Raw genomic sequence first — 19,071 nt, forward strand, 5'->3', positions numbered from 1 at the left:
AGCATTCACCCTAAAAAAACAACCACCAAGATATTCCACATCAGCTTGCTAATACGAAGACTCTGAGTTAAAAGTGACACAAGACAACAGTCCAGAACCTTACAGAGATTCAACTCTCTACGGTGCCTGGCTGTAAGATTTAAAAGGCTAAGAATTTCTTGTTTCCCAGATCAAAGATCCATATCAACACACAGTATGGTAAATCCCTACAGCGGATTTGGTTTTTTGCAATACAATACATGTCCTGAATACACCTCCCTGCTGCACATGCAGAATGGAAAGTAGGGCAGATTAAAAACAATGCTGTTGAAAGGATCATTAATATAGTTTTCTCCAAGAAGAAATGATGCATTACCACATAAGTCAGTAAATGGAAGCTCCTAACATTGTGACAAGACCACTTCCATGCTTCAGACAGGATTCATTTGGCCCTTTTAAGATTCAACTGCCCACAAGTTTCAGATAGATCTATAATGACACCTCTGATATCTGGAATAAGGAATATCAACAAAGAAATTGTGGTGTTTTTCTTCTCTGAATGCTCTGAATCTACCTTGCATTGCAGTTAAATGAGATACCTGAAATAATAGAGCTGTACTCATTTAGTGCTTCCCCATCAAAAATACACCCTACACTGTGCTGTGCAGAACTATTTAAAGTCCCTGGTAATAATTATAAGAATAAATTCAATAATGCACCTAATTACAAGTCAGAAACTGAGATATTCTTTTAAAAAAGTGAAGCATTCATAATTCTATTTCCTTCACACCAAGCAGCTCTTTGATGATACACAAAATCGTTGCTATGGACAGTAAAACCAGAACCATACGAACCTCCCATGCTCCTTGTTGAAAGTGATGAGAAAAGCACACAGATCACTGGAACGACATCCTGGAAGACCTGTTATGATGGTGATGACCACCTGAAACACAGGGGAGGAAAGGGAAGAGCTTGAAAGATCAGAAATGAGCCAGCAATGTATACACGTGATGCTCTACCTCCATAAAAGCTCAAATCAAAACACAAAAATCAAGTGGCATTAACTCACACTAACATCAAGATAGTGAACAGTGTGACTGTAAAGCATTTACATATCCAATCTGATAATACATCATTTAAGAAAGATGTTTTATCATTGTTTATATACCTTAAACTCAATGAAAGGATAATCAAATACAACAGAGAGTATTATCAAAACCATTACATTAAAACCTTACCTTAAAATCTACACTCGTGTAAGAATGAATGCAACTCTGAGACAGAACACTGCAGACACCGAACAGGTTATGATGAAAAGGGTAAATTTAAATACACACAACAGTATTTGAGAAAACAGCTCCAAGGAAGCGATGATGTATTTTGAACAGCCCTGCTGTCAAACACAGAGAAACACCAGGTTTCTGATACTGAATGCTGAGTGTGTCATAAGGAAAACTGATGACGGTTTTAAGCAAAACTCTGTGCAGCTTTGAGGAGGACTGGGAAGAGGCTGCAGAGTAACAGCTCCAACATGGCAAGAGTTTTTCCTGCATAAAACAGCCCTGCTGCCATTCTGTGCATTCTTTGAGGTGTTCAGAGAAGGATCAGAGCAGAGAAACACGGAGAAAGAGCCAGAGTGCATCTCCAAAGCGTATATAGCTCTAAACCATGTTTAGAGCTAAACCAGGGGCAAGCAAATGAGTTCTGGAAACATGGTTAAAAACCACTCTGTGCTGTGCTGAGGTTGACTAAGGAAATTACTCTGGTAATGGTTCCTATTACTAACAGATTAATTACCTCTTCCAGATTCTAGCCGCATTATAACTGAAGACAGTCACCTGTACATTATTTGCATCCTGTCTTATTTTGGATGCTCACAGGCATTGAGTATATATAATAAATATAGAGGAAAAGATTGATTGTTTTATAGAAACTGTTATGAATGTTAAAAGAATCTTTAACCATTCACAAAGACATTTAAACCAATCTTAAAATCAGATCTAAAACCACAAGGAAGGGCTTATTATTTAATACTTAAATTAAGTGTCAGCATGGTGGCTGAGGAAATAAGGCTGTCACCATATTACAATATTCAAAGAGAAAGGCCATATTCTTGCTGCCTTGGTTTTCTTGCTGACAGGAGACTTCAAATGCTGGAAAGTTACAAAGAAATAATTTCTACTGAAATCCTATTTAAAACACCCTGTAAGTTTGACAATTGTTGTTGCCCCTATAGAGAACAGAATGTTCCACAGATAATATCAGCAAATGTTAAATATCATGTGCTACCTCCATGCTATTTAAAGGACTTATGTTCCAGAGAACAATTCCGTTAAATTATTCAGCAATTCATAAAAACAAACTACTGCTTCGGGGCTGAATCTCTGGACATGAGAGAAAAAACGTTCAGTTGAAGATCTGCTCCTCATTTTCTGCCTCTATTTTATCAGGTTGAAGGGCCATCAGCACTTCCAAAAGATTGTTTAAATGAAAAAGAAAAATAAGTCATGTAAACAGGGAAATGGGACAGGGCAATTTATTCTAAGGAACAGATTTGAAGCAAGCTCAGGATGGTACTGGAACGGAGGCAGAGAGGGTTTACATCAGTCATGCAATGAATGACACATCATAGAAAGGCTTGGGTTGGAAGGGCCCTCAAGGATCACCAAGCTCCAACCTCTCTGCCACATGCAGGGCCACCAACTTCCCCATTTAATACTAGATCAGGCTGCCCAGGGCCCCATCCAACCTGGTCTTGAACACCTCCAGGGATGGACAGGGCACCTACAACCTCTCTGGGCAATTATGTAGTAAACAATACTAGGGATAGGAGGCAATGCTGTACTGCCTGCTTACCTTATCGCTTTCTGCTCTGCTGTCAGGAATGGTTTCTGACTGTTGCAATAAAATAGGAAGATGTGCTGACATTATTGGCTCACGACTGACACTGCTGACAGTGAAGTGCTGCATGAACCTTTCAGGAAAGAAAAGAAATGTTCTTCCAGATAAGAGCAAAATACTTCATTTGTATAACTAGCTGGGAAATTACTCCAGTAAAATCATGAAAAGGTCAAACAGAGGCTTCCCAGGGAGGAAATAATTCATCCCAGGGTAAAAATATCAAGTGGGAAGACAGACTTAGTACATAAGCAATTTCTAGACAAGCATTACGCGTACCAAAATATTTTTGCACTGTTCCTTTTGAACCTAATCCCTTAGAAATAAAAATCATTTCTCACCTCTCTAACTCTGGGAGGGCAGCAGATATTTTCAGCTCGTTGCATCTTTCCCCAGAAGGATAAGACAAAGAACTGAATAGCTTCTGAACACTGGAATGTCTAAAAAAAGCACAGAATTAATTGGTTAGTTGAAAGAAAAGCCTAGAAGTTTTTCTTCTTTAAACCAGATGGCTGATAACAAGCACAAAAAAAAAAAAAAGGAGTGTTGCATTAAGAATGCAGCAATTTCTTTTTGAATCAATATCAAAATCCGTGTCAGCATTTTTCTGATGACAGCACATAGTTAACCTATAATTACAGCTGAGTACGTAGCACGAACTTACAGTCTCTTTTGTTCCACAGACAGGAATTCTTCCTGGACAACCCTTAAAGATAATCCTGAGTTTGTCTGGTTTTGCCATGAAGAGAAAACCTGCAATAGAAAAGGACGACTCGTAAGAATCATTAGTTTGCAAAATTTGATTTAAGACTTGCTTTCATTCACCTATAAGATACATTCATTTTAGCTAGCCATTACAACTGTCTTTCACACAATACTGTTTTGTTGGAAGTATTCAAAACAAGGAGTAGGTCTCCACAGATTAGATTTGAAAGCTTTAGCTAGACTGGAATTACTTTAAGGAATAACTTGATTGAAGCAGCCCAGTTTCACATTTATCATTCAGTCCTGGCATGCCTAACTACTAGAAATGCAAAGCACTTATAGTCCAGTTCCTGCTGTGCTGCAGTTGAATTCATATACATCTCCTTTAATTACTGTTCTAATTACCATTAGGTAAGACTGCAGCAACCGTATTTCTAGAAATTTAAGAAAAATTGTTTTTTCACAACCTACTAAGTCCTCATTTCTCTAGGGAACAGTATTTTGGCTGACATCCTATTGCTCTAGCCAAGTCACATTAATATGAATGGCATTCTGAAACTAGAAATCAGATTCAGATGAATCATGCAGTCGTTTAAGCATTCAGTATTTCCCTTCTTTTCCTAAGTAAAGGCAACAGCCATTGTCATTTTTCACAGTAATCTTCTACAAGACAAAACAATTTGGGCAGAGTGTGAGGGGGAAGACTGCTTGCCATTAACAAATAGGCATCCCAAGCACACTGAACACCGAGATAAACATCAAAATAAAATAAAAGTTTTGATATTAACAAAAGACTGAATTGCTCCTGCAGAACGAGACTTGCAGCCAAAGAAATAATGGCTTCAAAAAACGTGTATAAGAGACCAAGGAAAATGTCTACAAGGGATGGAAAGAAGGACTGGTAAACAGAAAAACGTCGTCTTTAGAAGTCAAAGGGCTGGGTGAAAATTGGGCAGGTCAGACTGGGTGAGAACTTGTAAAAAGAAACCAAGAAAACTGGTTTACAAAAAGTGTCCCTTTTGCATAACTTAAAAGAGAGGAAAAAAGCTGCTACAGTATTAGAAAAATGCAAAGAAAACCAGAGAAATCCTTAAATTCCAAGGTCTAAGCAAAGCCACCTCAACTATCAATTGCAGTGAAGATGTGAGAGAAACTGCTGCCTCTTTGCAGGATCCTCCAACCAAATACCATTGCTGTGTGCTTAAAGTCTTGCAACCGACACTGCAGTTACAAGGAATGTAAAGCAGTGAGACCTGAAGGGATGGGGAACTGCTGTTTTCTATTTCAAGGGGGGCTTGAATTAATTAGATCATACTTACACGAAGTCTGTTAAACAAGGCATCACATGACTGCAGAAGAGTAAAACCACGAGCTGCAGTTCAGTGAATCCTTGCAGCTACTGGCCCGTCGAGCAACAAATGTGTCTACATAACTCCAGTTGTATGTGGTTTTAGAATAGATTTTGGAGAAAAGCAATAAACAGCTGAAGAAAGACACTAACAAAATATAATACCTGATTCACATGGCTTACGTACTGAGGAACAGCTGGTCTCATGAATAGTCTTCATTCATGAGATACCATCTCCTAGATAAAAGATACGTTTCATCCATTTGAACTTGAGCAAAGCTTGATGCCAGATCAGAAACTGATAAATCCTAAAAACTGTGACTTGGTTGCTTAGAGAAGGATCCATGACACCATCTGCAGTGAATCTGATATGAACTGAAGTGAATCAATAGGATTGTGAGGAAACTAAGTTGGATGACCATCATGGAGCGCTGTGATGCTTTATAGAAAAACAACTATCTAATGAATAACAGTGGAATGAAGCAGACAAAAATATGAGGCAGGTAAGAAAGAAAGCAAGAATGAAGACAGAAGCACTACTAGAATCAGGTGGAGTGTCAATGAAATAATCAGTGAAATAATTGAATCATTACAGTTGGAAAAGACCACAAGGATCATCAAGTCCAACCACCAATCCATCACCATCATGCCCACTAACCATGCCCCAGTAGAGGGAGACCTCAAGGTGTTCCTCAGAAAAAGGAACTGTTAACTCTAGATAATATCATAGAATCATAGAATGGCCTGGGTTGAAAAGGACCACAATGATCACCTGGTTTCAACCCCTGCTATGCACAGGGTCACCAACCAGCAGACCAGGCTGCCCAGAGCCACATCCAGCCTGGCCTTGACTGCCTGCAGGGATGGGGCATCCACAACCTCCTTGGGCAACCTGTTCCAATGAAGTACTAGTGCAAAGACAAACTACAGGCAACTCTGAACTACTGGTAAGTACTGTTATTTTGTCTGTACAAGAAACAAATACCCTTCTCTACAATGCTGCACACAGTTTGTATGACTACAGTCAAAAAAACAAATCAAAAGAGAACTATTACAATGATTAGAGGAAAGGAGAACATTTTAATAACGGCAGACTAAAAAGGATCTGGTTTTATTTCATCAGGCCAAATAAGCCAGAAAGAATAGGTCTGAAATCTCTGAATAGCTCAAACATTCCCACTGGGAAAACTAAATAAAACCAGGTTTAAAAGTAGACCTAATAAAAATCAGTTAGAAATTCAAAACCAAACAAAACATCCCCAGCCAAACATAGTGGGAGAAGTCAAAGCACTTAAGATAAAAGAAGGAAAAATTTTATGGAGTCATTAATGCTACCAGTGGGGACTGCACACATTGATCTAGGTGGTCTTTTCCAGTCCAGGCTTATGACCGCCTGCTAAAACTGCTGTGAACTCCTAAAATCTCCAGACTCACTTCCTCAAAAGTTCTATTGTTATAAAGTTTTGCTTATTAAAAGCCTCTGCATTCGAATGCATGAGGCCAATTCACTCAGAAAATAGTACAATGCCATATGGGATACTTAAAGACTTTAACAAAACTTCCCAAAGGATCACAATCCAAACGTGTCTAACCACAAGAAACACAATAGGACCTCTGCCACTGCATGCAATTGCTGTAGCCAATTATACACCAGTGCTACATTTAAAATGCAACCACTAGAAAACAAGCCTTAGAGCAATCACCGACTTCAGAAGACAAAATGAAAGCACATGGTGACCATTAAACCCTAACAAGCAGCACAATCACTAGAAATGCACACATAAGTTGAAGTTTCTCAGACGTGCAAATTCTTAAGACCAGGAGCAATCAGCTCTTGGGAAGGACTGCAGGGCAGGGCAGCCTGAAGCCATTTCAGATCTGCAGAAGAGTTGCCACAGCTCTTGCAGAAAGCCAGGTTCCTGGCTAGAAGAGAGAGCCTCTGGAAGTCTCCAAACCAACCTTCTGATGAAAGCAGGACAGACCAGCTTAGCCACTGATTTGCCCAACCAAGTTTTCAAAACCTTCAAAAGGTGGAGATTTACTCTGTGGGTTGCCCATTCCATTGCTGCAGCTCTCTCTGCTGAATACCACCGTCCTAATATTCAGTCTGCACCTTCAAAGCTGCAGTCTGTGGTTACCTCCCCTTGTTATGTGCCCCTAAGGAATAAGATCTCTGCAAAAGCCCCTCCTACAGTTGTAGGCTGCTACACCTTGGAAAAAGGTGAAATATGAAAGACAACAAGCAGTTTCTAAAATCACAGCCCCCTTTCAATACCCTCCATCCATTTTCACAGAAGTTTTCAGTCTGTTTTCTAACCTGTTGCTCCATCAGTATTAACCACCTCTTCTTCCTTCCAAACTGTGAATGAGCATAGAGATGCGAGAAAAGGTTTTGCTTGTGAAAAACAACTGAAGAACGATTCCATATCTTCAAGTTTTCTGCATCTACTTACCAGATGACAAGCTTTAGCAGCTCTTCTAATGTGAGAAACAAATCTCTTTCTCTTTGTAAATGTAATTACTCAAGGCAGATGTTAACACATTCAACTCATGTGCTCAAATATGAAGGATAATTGTTTTGAGTGGGGGGAAAAAAAAAAGCTTCTGACCTTTATTTACTTTACCTGTGAATAAAAAGCTTTATAAATCTTGGTTTTGGGAAAAAGTGCAATCATCAAAAAGTTGTCTCGGGCATGGAATTCAATTGGTAGATGAGCAAGCAAGGAGCTTTTGAAGTCTACAAAGAGAGCAGCAACAATGCCAGTCGAATCCTAGAAAAGGAAGAAACAAGACAATTTGTAAATAACAGTTATTAAAGTGAGAGAAAAGCTTAACATGTTAAACGTATCAAGAAAGAAATGTTAAAGTCATAGCTGGCACTCATAAAGGTCTTAATGGCTTAGCTTCCATAGGAGTGGTGTGCAGCACAAGAATTACCTGCAGCCACTTGCAGAACTTGTCAGTTTCTACCTTGCAGCTATTAGCAATACCATACACTTTAAAAGAAAGCATCTGAGATTGTTCCTACAAGCTTTAAATCCTTAAAAACATCCACAAAAAAAAAAAAAAAAAACACTTTAGTTTTAATATCTATTCCTTCCCCCAAAAACTAGAATTTTAGTCCTGTTGAAGCATTACAACAGAGCCACCCTTATCTCATAGAGTCGTAATATCACCAAGGTTGGAAAATATTTAAGATCATCCAATCCAACTGTCCACCTATGACCAATATTCCCCAGTAAGCCATGTCCCTCAGTTCAACATCTAGATGTTTCTTGAACACCTCTATGCCTCCATCCATCCATCTCCTTTGACACAGGCACTCCAGAAGAGCAACGTCAATCTGACAGCAAGAGGATGGCATGGTGCCATTGCAAAGTTTGATATCGCTCTCCACTCTGAGCTGAAAAAACTCTCATTACTGATTTGAAAGGAAGGCTCAAATTGGGGAACATTTACACAAGAATTGGTATCAATTCAGTGACATCTGCAAACAGGACCTCTAGCCTTTGCTGACTCAGGGATTGATTACACCCTTTGCTGACTCGTGGATTAAATTCTAAGTCACCTCCTGAAGACACTGAGGTTTCTGAACAACAATAAAAAGGCATTCTAGGAGAATAATTTCTCTTAAGAGAAAAAGCTTTTAGCTTTTGGGCCCACAGACCTAGATCTGAATTCTACAGGGTAACAAAGATGTCATGAAGAGCAACAGAAAGGCAAACTCACACGCTGCAATCAGCATGTGAAATGCCCAATCTAATTATTACTCCATACTATTTATTCACTTGATGACTAATGACCAAAGCAAATACTGGATTCAGGTACTTAGAAGCATCAATACTTAGTCTTAAATCAACTAAGCGTTTAGTCTCTAAGCTTTATACAATTAGGATGCCTTGCTAAACTTTACTGAGACACTGAAAGTCTACAGAAGAGAACTAAACCTGGAAGTTTGGAGACTGGGGGGTGCAGAGTAGCCTGCTGGATATTTTATTTTCTTTTACACCCTAGGATAGCTGGTATTATGCTAGAACAGTGCAGAGTGGTGCTTCACATCCCAGGAAAGTAGAGATTGTGTTCAGCTCTCACAAGATTGAAACAGCATTTGTTATTTGCTTTCAACCTTCACAGCAAAGCTCTGTGAGCAATCTGCCCTGTCCTCTAGTGCTGAATGGCTATGATCCCCAATGACCAGTGCTGGATGTCCATGATCCCCAACGACTCCAGAAGCGTAGTTGGCAGCCAGATGCTCAGACTCCCAGAACAGAGAAGCTTACAACATGTTAGATGCAGAAATGCAAACTTTTGCAAGTCAGGGAGAGAAGCATCTCGCAGGGCATCGTGAGACAGCTGCTAAGAAACTGTAGTTCTTTGTATCTTTTATTTGAATCCCAGCATTTAATTATCCTCTACTTTTCATCAATAACTTGAAGAAAAAACATGCTAACAATTACCCTTCTTCTCCTGACACTTCTTAACATTTAAGCTCTCCACCCTTGCATTACGCCAAGTCAGTTGAACAATAAAATACTCCCTGTCAAGGTTTAGCTTTACACAAAAATCTGGCACCAGCTCAAGAATGATAGCCAGGTCCCATAAATAGCAAGTTTTATGAAAGTGAGCGTCTTGAGTCAAACAATAGAAGGAAGGTCAGTGTTAAAATAGCTTCTTAAACGACCACAGGGCAAGCAATACGACGTACAAGACAAGGCAGCTAAGGTAAGATTCTCTCCATCGTTTTGAATAACACACTTTTATTGTATTTTACTGTTTTCCTCCATTATAGGATGAAACAGAGGCTACACAATGCCTTCTGGAGGTCATTAAACAAAAGTGTAAAGCTGCACCTGAAGAAAACAGAAACTAAAGGAAACAAAGATTTTTTGGAGGGTGCTTAGGAAACAATAATACCCAAATAATCTCTTTTCCACCCTTGAAAACCAATAGTTAAGGCAGCCTGCCTGCCTTGAAGAGGAAAGCAAAAAGCTGAGTTGCAGCCATTAACCTAACTCTTAATTTCCACTAAGCCAGGAAGGCAGATTGTTAGGTGGCAAGTTAGCAAACTAAGTGGAGAGACATAAATTGATCATAGGAAGGGCAGAAGTCTGTGCCTCACAGCGTGTCTTTTAGCACCATTACTTGGCATGTGCACAGTCACAAGCAGCACATTGTTCTGTTTCACCTCTCAGCCTGGAAAACACAGAGCAGTCTCTCCCTGCACCCTGTCAGTTACACAACGCCCTACGACATGAGACAGATGCTCTCGTGACCCCTGGAGATAAGGAGTGCACTGCCACAAATGTTTGGCTGAAGGTTAAATATATTTTGAACAGAATGCAGCATTTCACCCTCTGACACAGCGCAGGATCTCACAATGTCTTGAGCTTCTCTCTGCTTGGTCTATCACTTAATACCACTAGGTGTTTTATGAATGCTACATTCAGCTTTTTCTCTTTCATTAAAGAGCAATTTTACACAGTTAAAACATTGTCTAATAACTCACCTGTCTTCCTTAAAGCTTCACAGACCAATAACTGACTTAGCCAACCAATGCTAAAATTATATCATAGAATCATAGAGTGGCCTGGATTGAAAAGGACCACGATGATCATCTAGTTTCAACCCCCCTGCTACATGCAGGGCTGCCAATCACCAGACCAAGCTGCCCAGAGCCACATCCAGCCTGGGGATATGTTTGCATCACTTACTAGTTTTATACACACTCATAAAAACGCAACTGACGTTGAACACTTTACATCAGTACCCCAGAAGCAAGGCTAAAATTTGATTTAAAAGTTTACGATAGAAGGAACAAACAAAACCACTCACCCCATCATACAGAGAAATGGAATCGATATGGTCCTTTGAAATGGAAATGCTGCCATGGTGGGGATCACAGAATAGAATGCCATCTGAGAAGAAGTACAATTTGCCTGCAATTTGAAAGAAAAAAAAAAAAGTAGTTTAGAGATGTATCAGTATTTCAGCATTGTGTGAAGAATGCCTCTTCTTTCTGAGGAACAATTTCTGTTCTTGCAGGATCTTATCATACTTTCTGTGGAAAATACCTCAGTAAAATTCTGCAGTAGTTTTTAGGCAGCTCTCAGCACGGTTATCTGTTGCTCACTGGGTTTCACTAAAGAAAGAAGCAATCATGGCTATGTTTATGTTTGCACTTGCTTCAGTCTTACCTCTTGAAGCTCACTGATCATGAAAATCATAAAATCAGAAAGATTTGCAGGCATTCAGCAAAGTGACAAAATGATAACAACCATCATGCAGACATTAAAAAAACCAGACATTTGAGGCGATGGTTTCCCTTTACTTCTTCATTAAGAGGAGTCCTCTGTCTGCAGACTTCTCTTTTTTCTTTCACATACACCAACACCCATTTCACACCCACTCTGAACACAACAGATGCTGTGCACAAGTTGCCATAAACACTTTATCACTGCCTCAGATACACAACAGCACCGTCAGGATGGCCGAGCGGTCTAAGGCGCTGCGTTCAGGTCGCAGTCTCCCCTGGAGGCGTGGGTTCGAATCCCACTTCTGACAAGTTACCATTTTCCTCAATGGGCCCCCAGCATCTCACCCTGGGTTGCCCTGTTTGAGCAGTTGTTGGACCAGAGGACCCCTTCCTAATATTTATTATGCTGGAGGTCTGTGACAACTTCTGCAGCAGCAATTTTCCTGCATGCAAATGCATGCTATAGCAAAGAGGAGACACAGAATTCATTTATCTCCCTCTTTCATGATTTCTTACAGAATCACAGAATGACCAGGATTGGAAGGGACCTCAAGGATCATGAAGCTCCAACCCCCCTGCCACATGCAGAGCCACCAACCACCACATTTCACACCAGCCCAGGCTGCCCAGGGCCCCATCCAACATGGCCTTGAAGACCTCCAGGGATGGACGGGGCATCCACAGCCTCTCTGGGCAGCTGTTCCAGCACCTCTCTGCAAAGAACTTCCCCCTGACATCCAACCTCAATCTTCCCTCCCCCAACTTCAAACCATTTCCCCTTGTCCTGCTGTTATCTACCCTTTCAAAGAGTTGATTCCCCTCCTGTTTGTAGCCTCCCTTTAGGTACTGAAGGCTGCAATGAGGTCACCCCACAGTCTTCTTTTCTCCAGGCTGAACAAGCCCAGCTCCCTCAGCCTGTCTTCATAGGTATGTGCTCCAGTCCCCTGATCATCTTTGTGGCTCTCCTCTCCAACAGCTCCCTGTCTTTCTTGTACTGAGGACTCCAGACCTGGATGCAGCACTGCAGATTGGGCCTCACGAGGGCAGAGTAGAGGGGGACAATCACCTCCCTGTTCCTGCTGGCCACCCCTCTTCTGATGGAGCCCAGGATACCATTTGCTTTCTGAGCTGCAAGAGCACACTGCTGGCTCACGTTAAGCTTTTCATCCATCAGGACCCCCAGGTTCTTCTCTGCAAGGCTGAGAACAGACTGGTTGCTAGCAGGAGGAACCAGCTGGAAGGACAAGCAGCAGCAAGGCTCAGCAGTGTTATGGATAAAAAGCCAGCTCCATCAAAGCCCTAGAAACTGATACAGCAAAGAGCTAATTTCTGGTTGGCATAGGGAAGCCATAAATTGGAGCTGCTCGCTGGACCTCTGCTACCGGTGCTATGCTGTGCATTGAAAGCAGGATCACATTCCATAAAGGGAAACACACAATGGAAAGGTTATCTTATTTGATAGAGCAGCGCTGCTCGGAGCTATGCTCTAAGAAAAAGCAAAGCTGAGCAGCAGAACAGCTACGAGATACAGTTACAAATGACTGCAAACCCAGCTCAATCTATCAAAGAACATTTGGGAGAAACAATGAAGAATAAGACCATTTTTCTTTTGAAATGGTAACTCAGAGTGAGATCTTCAAAACTGTTTGTTTTTTTTTTTTTATTAAGCCATAACACTGAGAAGAGCTTGATATGACTCAAGTCACAATGTTTAGGGAGTGATTCTATCAGGCAGCCAGAAAGCTGAGTCTATGAGCTGTGAACACAGCTGTTGTAGAGTGAAGCTTTCAGTTAACACTAAAGCTGCATAGGAAAGATGACTATTATATAACACACTGCTATTCTAAGTAGGGCAATACTAGCAACACAAATTCAAGATCTGAATTCAGAGCAAGTAAAATGGAGACAAAGCTTAGGTGTCAACAAATCCACCACGCTGTTCAAGACACCAGAAAGCTGTATCTAATGAAACTGATTTGGAGAGGAAGAATGGCAAAATCCAGCACTTGGGATAGTGTTGTTATCAGATCCCACAGAACGTCACAGAATGTGTCAGTGAGGAAAACAGGCAGAGAAACCAGATTTAGTTCTTTGATAGAAGAATTTTCCTGTTTTAGAAAAGGAAGCCAAGAAGAACAGTAATTAATCGAAACCAAAATGGCCTCTTCTAACACTACAGACAGTCAAAAGAACAACTTGATGTGCTATATATGTATTTTTCATGAGTCATCAATCTCAGAAGCGACAGCTTAATTGGTAAGAGTGATTGACTCATCCTACAAAAACACAGCACAGACATATTAACATGCCAAAGAAAAGGGTTAACAGCCTACATTTTTTTTTTTTTTTACAGGACTTTTCATCCTGATGTAAAGCTTATTATAGCAAGGCACAAATGATAGAGAGATGTGTGCCAGTGCCAGCACCTTTTTCCACCTAACCTTGACTATCTACATGGCTGCAACCCCAGCAGAGCTCCAATTGGAGCACAGCAAACTGCACTGCACATGAAAGGGAATGGCATCAAGTTGATTTTCACTTGACACCTAAGGAAATATCTCACTTGTTGAAGTGTTACAGAGCAGTCTTTCTATCACCTACTTATAACCCTCCAACCCAAGAGTTACAGAAACATTTAAGTTAAATGTACCAAAACAGGGAAAAAGTATACAGCTCGAATGGGGCAGACAGCAAGTTTTTATATAGCAAAAAGGAAACATTCACCATTCTGGTTTTACTGAGTGAGCCTGCACAGCCAGCAGTGTGCTGCAAAATTGCTAAGTATGTTATTTTACATTAACCTTTCCCTTAAAATCCTTAGAGTGAAAATAAATTCCACCACGTGAAAGCTGCTGTTTAATTGCCTTGCGTGTCATTTATCCTCAGTCCTCTCCTTCTGTAGCTACAAAAGTGAAAGTGAGAAAAGCTGAGTATTTTCTCTCAAAGACTATCAGCTTATACTAAGCACTTAGCTTTCAAACAGTAGTCATTGTACTGAACTGCTGTACAACTCCATTGTGACAGCAGTACCTTCTCTGGACAAAGGAACATGAAGTGCTATGCCCTAATAAAAAAAGTCACGAATCAAAACATTTGTTCTGCTCTAGTTTTCTAAAAGCAAAGCAAGGGACATTAATGCAATGAATGTGAAGTGAGGGCAAATCCAGCTAACAGTTCTTCAGAGTTGTCTTTAGTCATATTATTGGGATATTTGTGCTACTTGAGTTCTTAAAGGAGAAGGCACAGCCTGTTCAAGGCCAAGCTGGATGAGGCCCTGGGCAGCCTGGTCTTGTATTAAACGTGGAGGTTGGTGGCCATGCCTGTGGTAGGGGGGTTGGAGCTTGATGATACTTGAGGTCCTTTCCAACCCAAGCTATTCTATGCTTCTACAGTACAGACACCAGATTTGTGAATGCCAACACGTGTGCATCTCTCATACTTAAAAACACCCCAACTGGACTGATGCTGCATGCAAGTAAAACCACACTCACCTTCTGCAGGCATGGCCTGTGGGTTGCTAGAATAAATATAAGCTCCATCATCTCCAGTAAGTAAAGTGCCCAGAAAGGATTTGTCTTCCTAAACAGGAAAAACAAACAGTAGTATCACAGACCACATCGTGGAGTATAATTCAGATAGAAATACTTTCTTATGGTTTTACTTGAAGAATTCTTAAACAGCAGCTGTCAGAACTTTTCAAGAGTTTGAAACTGCACTGATGCAGAAGTAGTGAAGGACACAGCACGTCAAGAGCATAATTTCTAAAAAGAAAGAACTTCCTGGGGCCATGTGGTTTTGCCAACAGCTATTAAGTTGCAAGTTATTGTCACAACCGCAAGGCACAGCTTTTGGTTTTTAGATTGTCAATCTACTGAACTTCAAGTATACACTACAGGAAAATAAATCTATTTGTAATGAAGATTCTTGAAAACCGCAAATTAAACCAGAAATGTGAAACTTGTGTGGTTTAAGATGTTCCCAGATCCCAAATTCTTTTATTTTTCATACTGCTTAAGTGTTTTCCTTTAGACATTTTAGCATCCTAATTAAGTTATAAGGAAGTTGCATGTAGAGCAGCACTGAGGTTTGGTTTTGTCGTCTTTTTTTTTCTTTTTGGAACATATGAAGCTCATGGGTAATAGCTAGCGAGACTTCCATGCAATCTCAGCCTTTTTAAAGCTTCGTGCTCTTGGGTTTTGTCATTCTTTCAATGAAAGAAAACCACCAACTCTTACATACAATATATTTACTCCTTTTGTAGGTCAAGGTTTGAAAAACACAAGGTACAACAGACAACTCTGACACAGAAGAGGAAGAAGCAGCATGCTCAATGCCAATTTTACTAGCAGTCAAAATGTCTAGAACATTAGTTCTTGAGAAAAGTAATCTCATTAACAAAATGTTTAATTTTACCTTCAGTATTAGCTGTGCCTTTTCAGACAGTTTCACATCACTATCTTCAACCTGTAGCCAGAAAACATTCCCATGTGCACAGTTAGTAGATAAAACAAGGTTAATTAAAAAAAAAAAAGCATTAAAAGAAGGTTCAGGGAAAACAAGAATCACAGTTAAAAGTCCAGAGATCAGGCTGCTTCAAAGACAGCCCTGTGCTTTTCGATACCATAGGGCTGAAACAGCTCTTTGAAATATATTCAAGGGGATATTCCCCATTAAATTCTTCCACACAGATTAAAATTGAGTTGCATAGGCAGATGAGTGCATCCTATTCAGTCTTTTTAAACACACTATTATTAAAGTGGTTCAGAAGTAGGATCATGTCAACCATCTTGTGAATATTCATAATGTCAGAGGAAATAAATCTCTAACAGAACAGGTCAAGAAACAGACCTTGAGGTTGAGGCAGACACTGAATTGATCTTAAATGCCCCCACAATAAACAGATTTCTCTTAAGTTACACATTCTTGCCTTCACACAGCTCAAAATTGAAGCAGTGATGAAAAGAAAAGGATCTAAACTTGTAATGAATGGAAACAACAGCTTGTTTCCACTTACAAGTTACACGCTCCTTGTCCAAACATAAAAACCATAGCATCACAGAATTCTGTTTCAATGCATGGGTTCTATACTTTTTCTTCCATGCATCCATACATTTAAAACAAGTTTTCAGTTGTCAATTTGTATAAACAGACAAAAATTGGAACAAGTTTTTGCATACTAACCAGCCAAGATGCGTATCGTGGGATAGCTGCAGTCAGAATTATGTGGCTGGTTTCTGAATTAATACTGCCATCTGCAGGGAAGTAAATGGAAAGCAAAGTAGTATACACTATCTATATACTTCAGACTGTTTAATGTTAATGACTGGAAATTTCTCTGTAAAATACAAGTTGCCTCATTAAGACTCATTTTGTAAATGAAGTTTTCCCAGTGGAGCAGCTCTCAGTCTTCCTTGTTGTAACATAACCAGAACCACTATACAAAACCAAAAGGAACCCTGGTGCACCTCTTACCAAATCCAGCTTTTTGGCTATTTGCTACCCTTTTTAGCTCACAGTACGGCCTGAGATACAGATTTCCCTTCTCAATCCCTGCCTGCAACCTATCCCAAACTGCAGCTGAAGACTTCTATTTGAAAATGGACTACTAAGTTTTAACCAATATATTCATAATAGTTGTTTTTCAACACGATATGGTTCCTCCTCTGCTCTCTTCTCTACCAAAAACATCCCATCTCACACAGTTAAAAACCTCACAGCATGTCTGGATACAAGAATTCATAGATATTATCCAGGCAATCTTAACAACAATGCTTCTCTGACACGGGTAAACAGTCTGAGAAACATGCACTTGGTAAAGCTATCACTCAATACTCTGTATTTTAAATCTATGATTATTCCATAACCAAGTGAGGGGGTACGACTGTTTACAAGGGTGGATTGTGATAGGACAAGGGGGAATGGTTTTAAAATGAGACAGGAGAGGTTTAGGTTGGATATTAGGAGGAAGTTTTGCATGCACAGGGTGGTGAGGCACTGGAACAGGTTGCCCAAGGAGGTTGTGGATGCCCCATCCCTGCAGGCATTCAAGGCCAGGCTGGATGTGGCTCTGGGCAGCCTGGTCTGCTGGTTGGTGACCCTGCACATAGCAGGGGGTTGGAACTGGATGAGCATTGTGGTCCTTTTCAACCCAGGCCATTCTATGACTATATCATTTCGTTTCATTTTAACTTTCAAGCAAAAAACAACAACTGAAATTAAAGCATATTGTATAAGAGTGTAACAGAGTGATGAAAGTGAGCTACAACAGACTAAGACTGAAGCAAATTTGGGAAGATTACCACCACACTTGAATTCTGACACCCCAGCCCTGTCATAAGACAAGGCAGCTACAAAACCAAAGCCCTTTCAGTGAGCTCAGAGAAACTGTCTTGACAAAAGATACTCATTACTGCAAGCTAAAACATTCATTATCTTTGAATCAACATAAAGGCTTAAAAACATAATAGCAATAACACCCACCAGAAGCCCTTTTGCTATTCCTCAGCAAAAAAGTTCAGAGTATGACAATGTCAGCATTAGAATTGAAACTAGTTACCTTTTTCTTTTACGTGTATCTGTGATGTTAGGAATGACTCTGAAAAGACAACAGATCCCAAGCACCCTCTTCCTGTGAGTAAATCTGGAATGTCAAACACCATCATAGACGCCTGCAGCAATCAAACAGTTGGACAGGAAAGGAAGAGAAAGCAGAATTTGAAGTATTTCAAGGAAAGCAGCAGATCCTGTGTATTTTTTTACTTCCTTCAACACAATGCTTCTATTTTGAAGTGGAAAGACTGAGATTTTAACTATACGTTAATGCTTTACTTCAAAGTCCACTGTCTGACTTCACATTCGAAATTCATCTTATCTCAGGCTCAGCATCTGAAATTATCTCTCCCCTTACATTATTTCCACCCAAAGAGCCACTCAAGCTCTGTTTTCTAATAGAAATATACAAGGCAAATATTGAACTGCTTACTTACTGTTTTAATCAAACTCAGGCTATCCTCGTTATTTAATGGAGTAACTCTAGAACAAAAAGGATAATTAAATATTTAATGACTGATGGTTTTGAATGACTTTATAACAGTCAGAAAAGCTGTTTCATCTTAACATATGTTCTTATTTGTGTAGGCCATTTTGGTTAATTAGACAATATAGGGATCAAAAAGCACAACCTTGTAATGTTAAAACAAGCTAAAAGCACTGTTTTAAATGGAAATTCATGATGGGCTCGTGCTGCTTCTACTGATTAATGGAGTTAATTAAAATATTCTGCTCACTTGTTGAATTTTTTTAAGCCGTTTCTAAGATTTGATGGGACTGGAGATATAAATGCATTAAACTGACTCCAACAAAAAAGCAATTGGGGCATCTGGTACAAAATAATCAACTGCAATGGTTTCTCAGTCTCCAGAAAAGAGCAGTAAACTCACTGGATTAAACAAAAACCACAAACTTAATCTACTGAAGCACTCATTAACAACAAGAAGTGATACAAACCTTCCATGGTTATTCACAGCCTGAATTTGAAAAGCAACTTTGGAGCTGTAGAACAAAAAGCAGTAACAGATTAATAATTGTTGGAGTGATTGAATAAACAGGAAAAGAGAAACAAAGCATTTATCATGACTGTAAAAGGTTTTGAACGCATTATAAAGTCTCAAAATTCACCAATTGTGCAAATTAAATTAACATTTTGTCTTCTCCAACCCCCCCCCAAAAAAAAAAAAAAGCTAACACACTCACACAATTTGTAGATCACCAAGCATTTGAAAATCCTTACCGTAGTGCAGTTTTCATTTGTGTTAAATGCAGGCTGTCCAACACAGACATCAGCATCTGCTCTGCTGCCTCCTTGGCCTGAAAAAAGGAAATTGGGAAT

At 39.9% G+C, this 19,071-nt stretch overlaps 1 protein-coding gene and 1 non-coding gene across 2 annotated transcripts in view; one reads left to right on the forward strand and one right to left on the reverse strand.

The window, feature by feature from the left end:
- Window positions 1-19,071, reverse strand: part of DNAAF9 (dynein axonemal assembly factor 9) — a 66,081-nt gene that overhangs the window by 18,033 nt on the left and 28,977 nt on the right. The window contains exons 14-26 of the mRNA XM_031588146.2: window positions 18,973-19,049; window positions 18,690-18,734; window positions 18,170-18,215; window positions 17,740-17,851; window positions 16,365-16,435; window positions 15,597-15,647; window positions 14,675-14,762; window positions 10,763-10,866; window positions 7,555-7,701; window positions 3,542-3,630; window positions 3,219-3,317; window positions 2,836-2,953; window positions 834-922 (exon numbers count right to left, since the gene is read on the reverse strand). Of these exons, the coding sequence (XP_031444006.2) occupies window positions 834-922; window positions 2,836-2,953; window positions 3,219-3,317; window positions 3,542-3,630; window positions 7,555-7,701; window positions 10,763-10,866; window positions 14,675-14,762; window positions 15,597-15,647; window positions 16,365-16,435; window positions 17,740-17,851; window positions 18,170-18,215; window positions 18,690-18,734; window positions 18,973-19,049 (1,136 nt within the window). The remainder of the gene's footprint in view (window positions 1-833; window positions 923-2,835; window positions 2,954-3,218; window positions 3,318-3,541; window positions 3,631-7,554; window positions 7,702-10,762; window positions 10,867-14,674; window positions 14,763-15,596; window positions 15,648-16,364; window positions 16,436-17,739; window positions 17,852-18,169; window positions 18,216-18,689; window positions 18,735-18,972; window positions 19,050-19,071) is intronic.
- TRNAL-CAG (transfer RNA leucine (anticodon CAG)) lies at window positions 11,409-11,491 on the forward strand. Its single transcript has one exon. It is a non-coding gene; the product is annotated as a tRNA-Leu (tRNA).

Source organism: Phasianus colchicus, chromosome 4, assembly GCF_987193195.1.
Source record: "Phasianus colchicus chromosome 4, bPhaCol1.hap1.1, whole genome shotgun sequence".
Lineage (NCBI taxonomy): Eukaryota > Metazoa > Chordata > Aves > Galliformes > Phasianidae > Phasianus > Phasianus colchicus.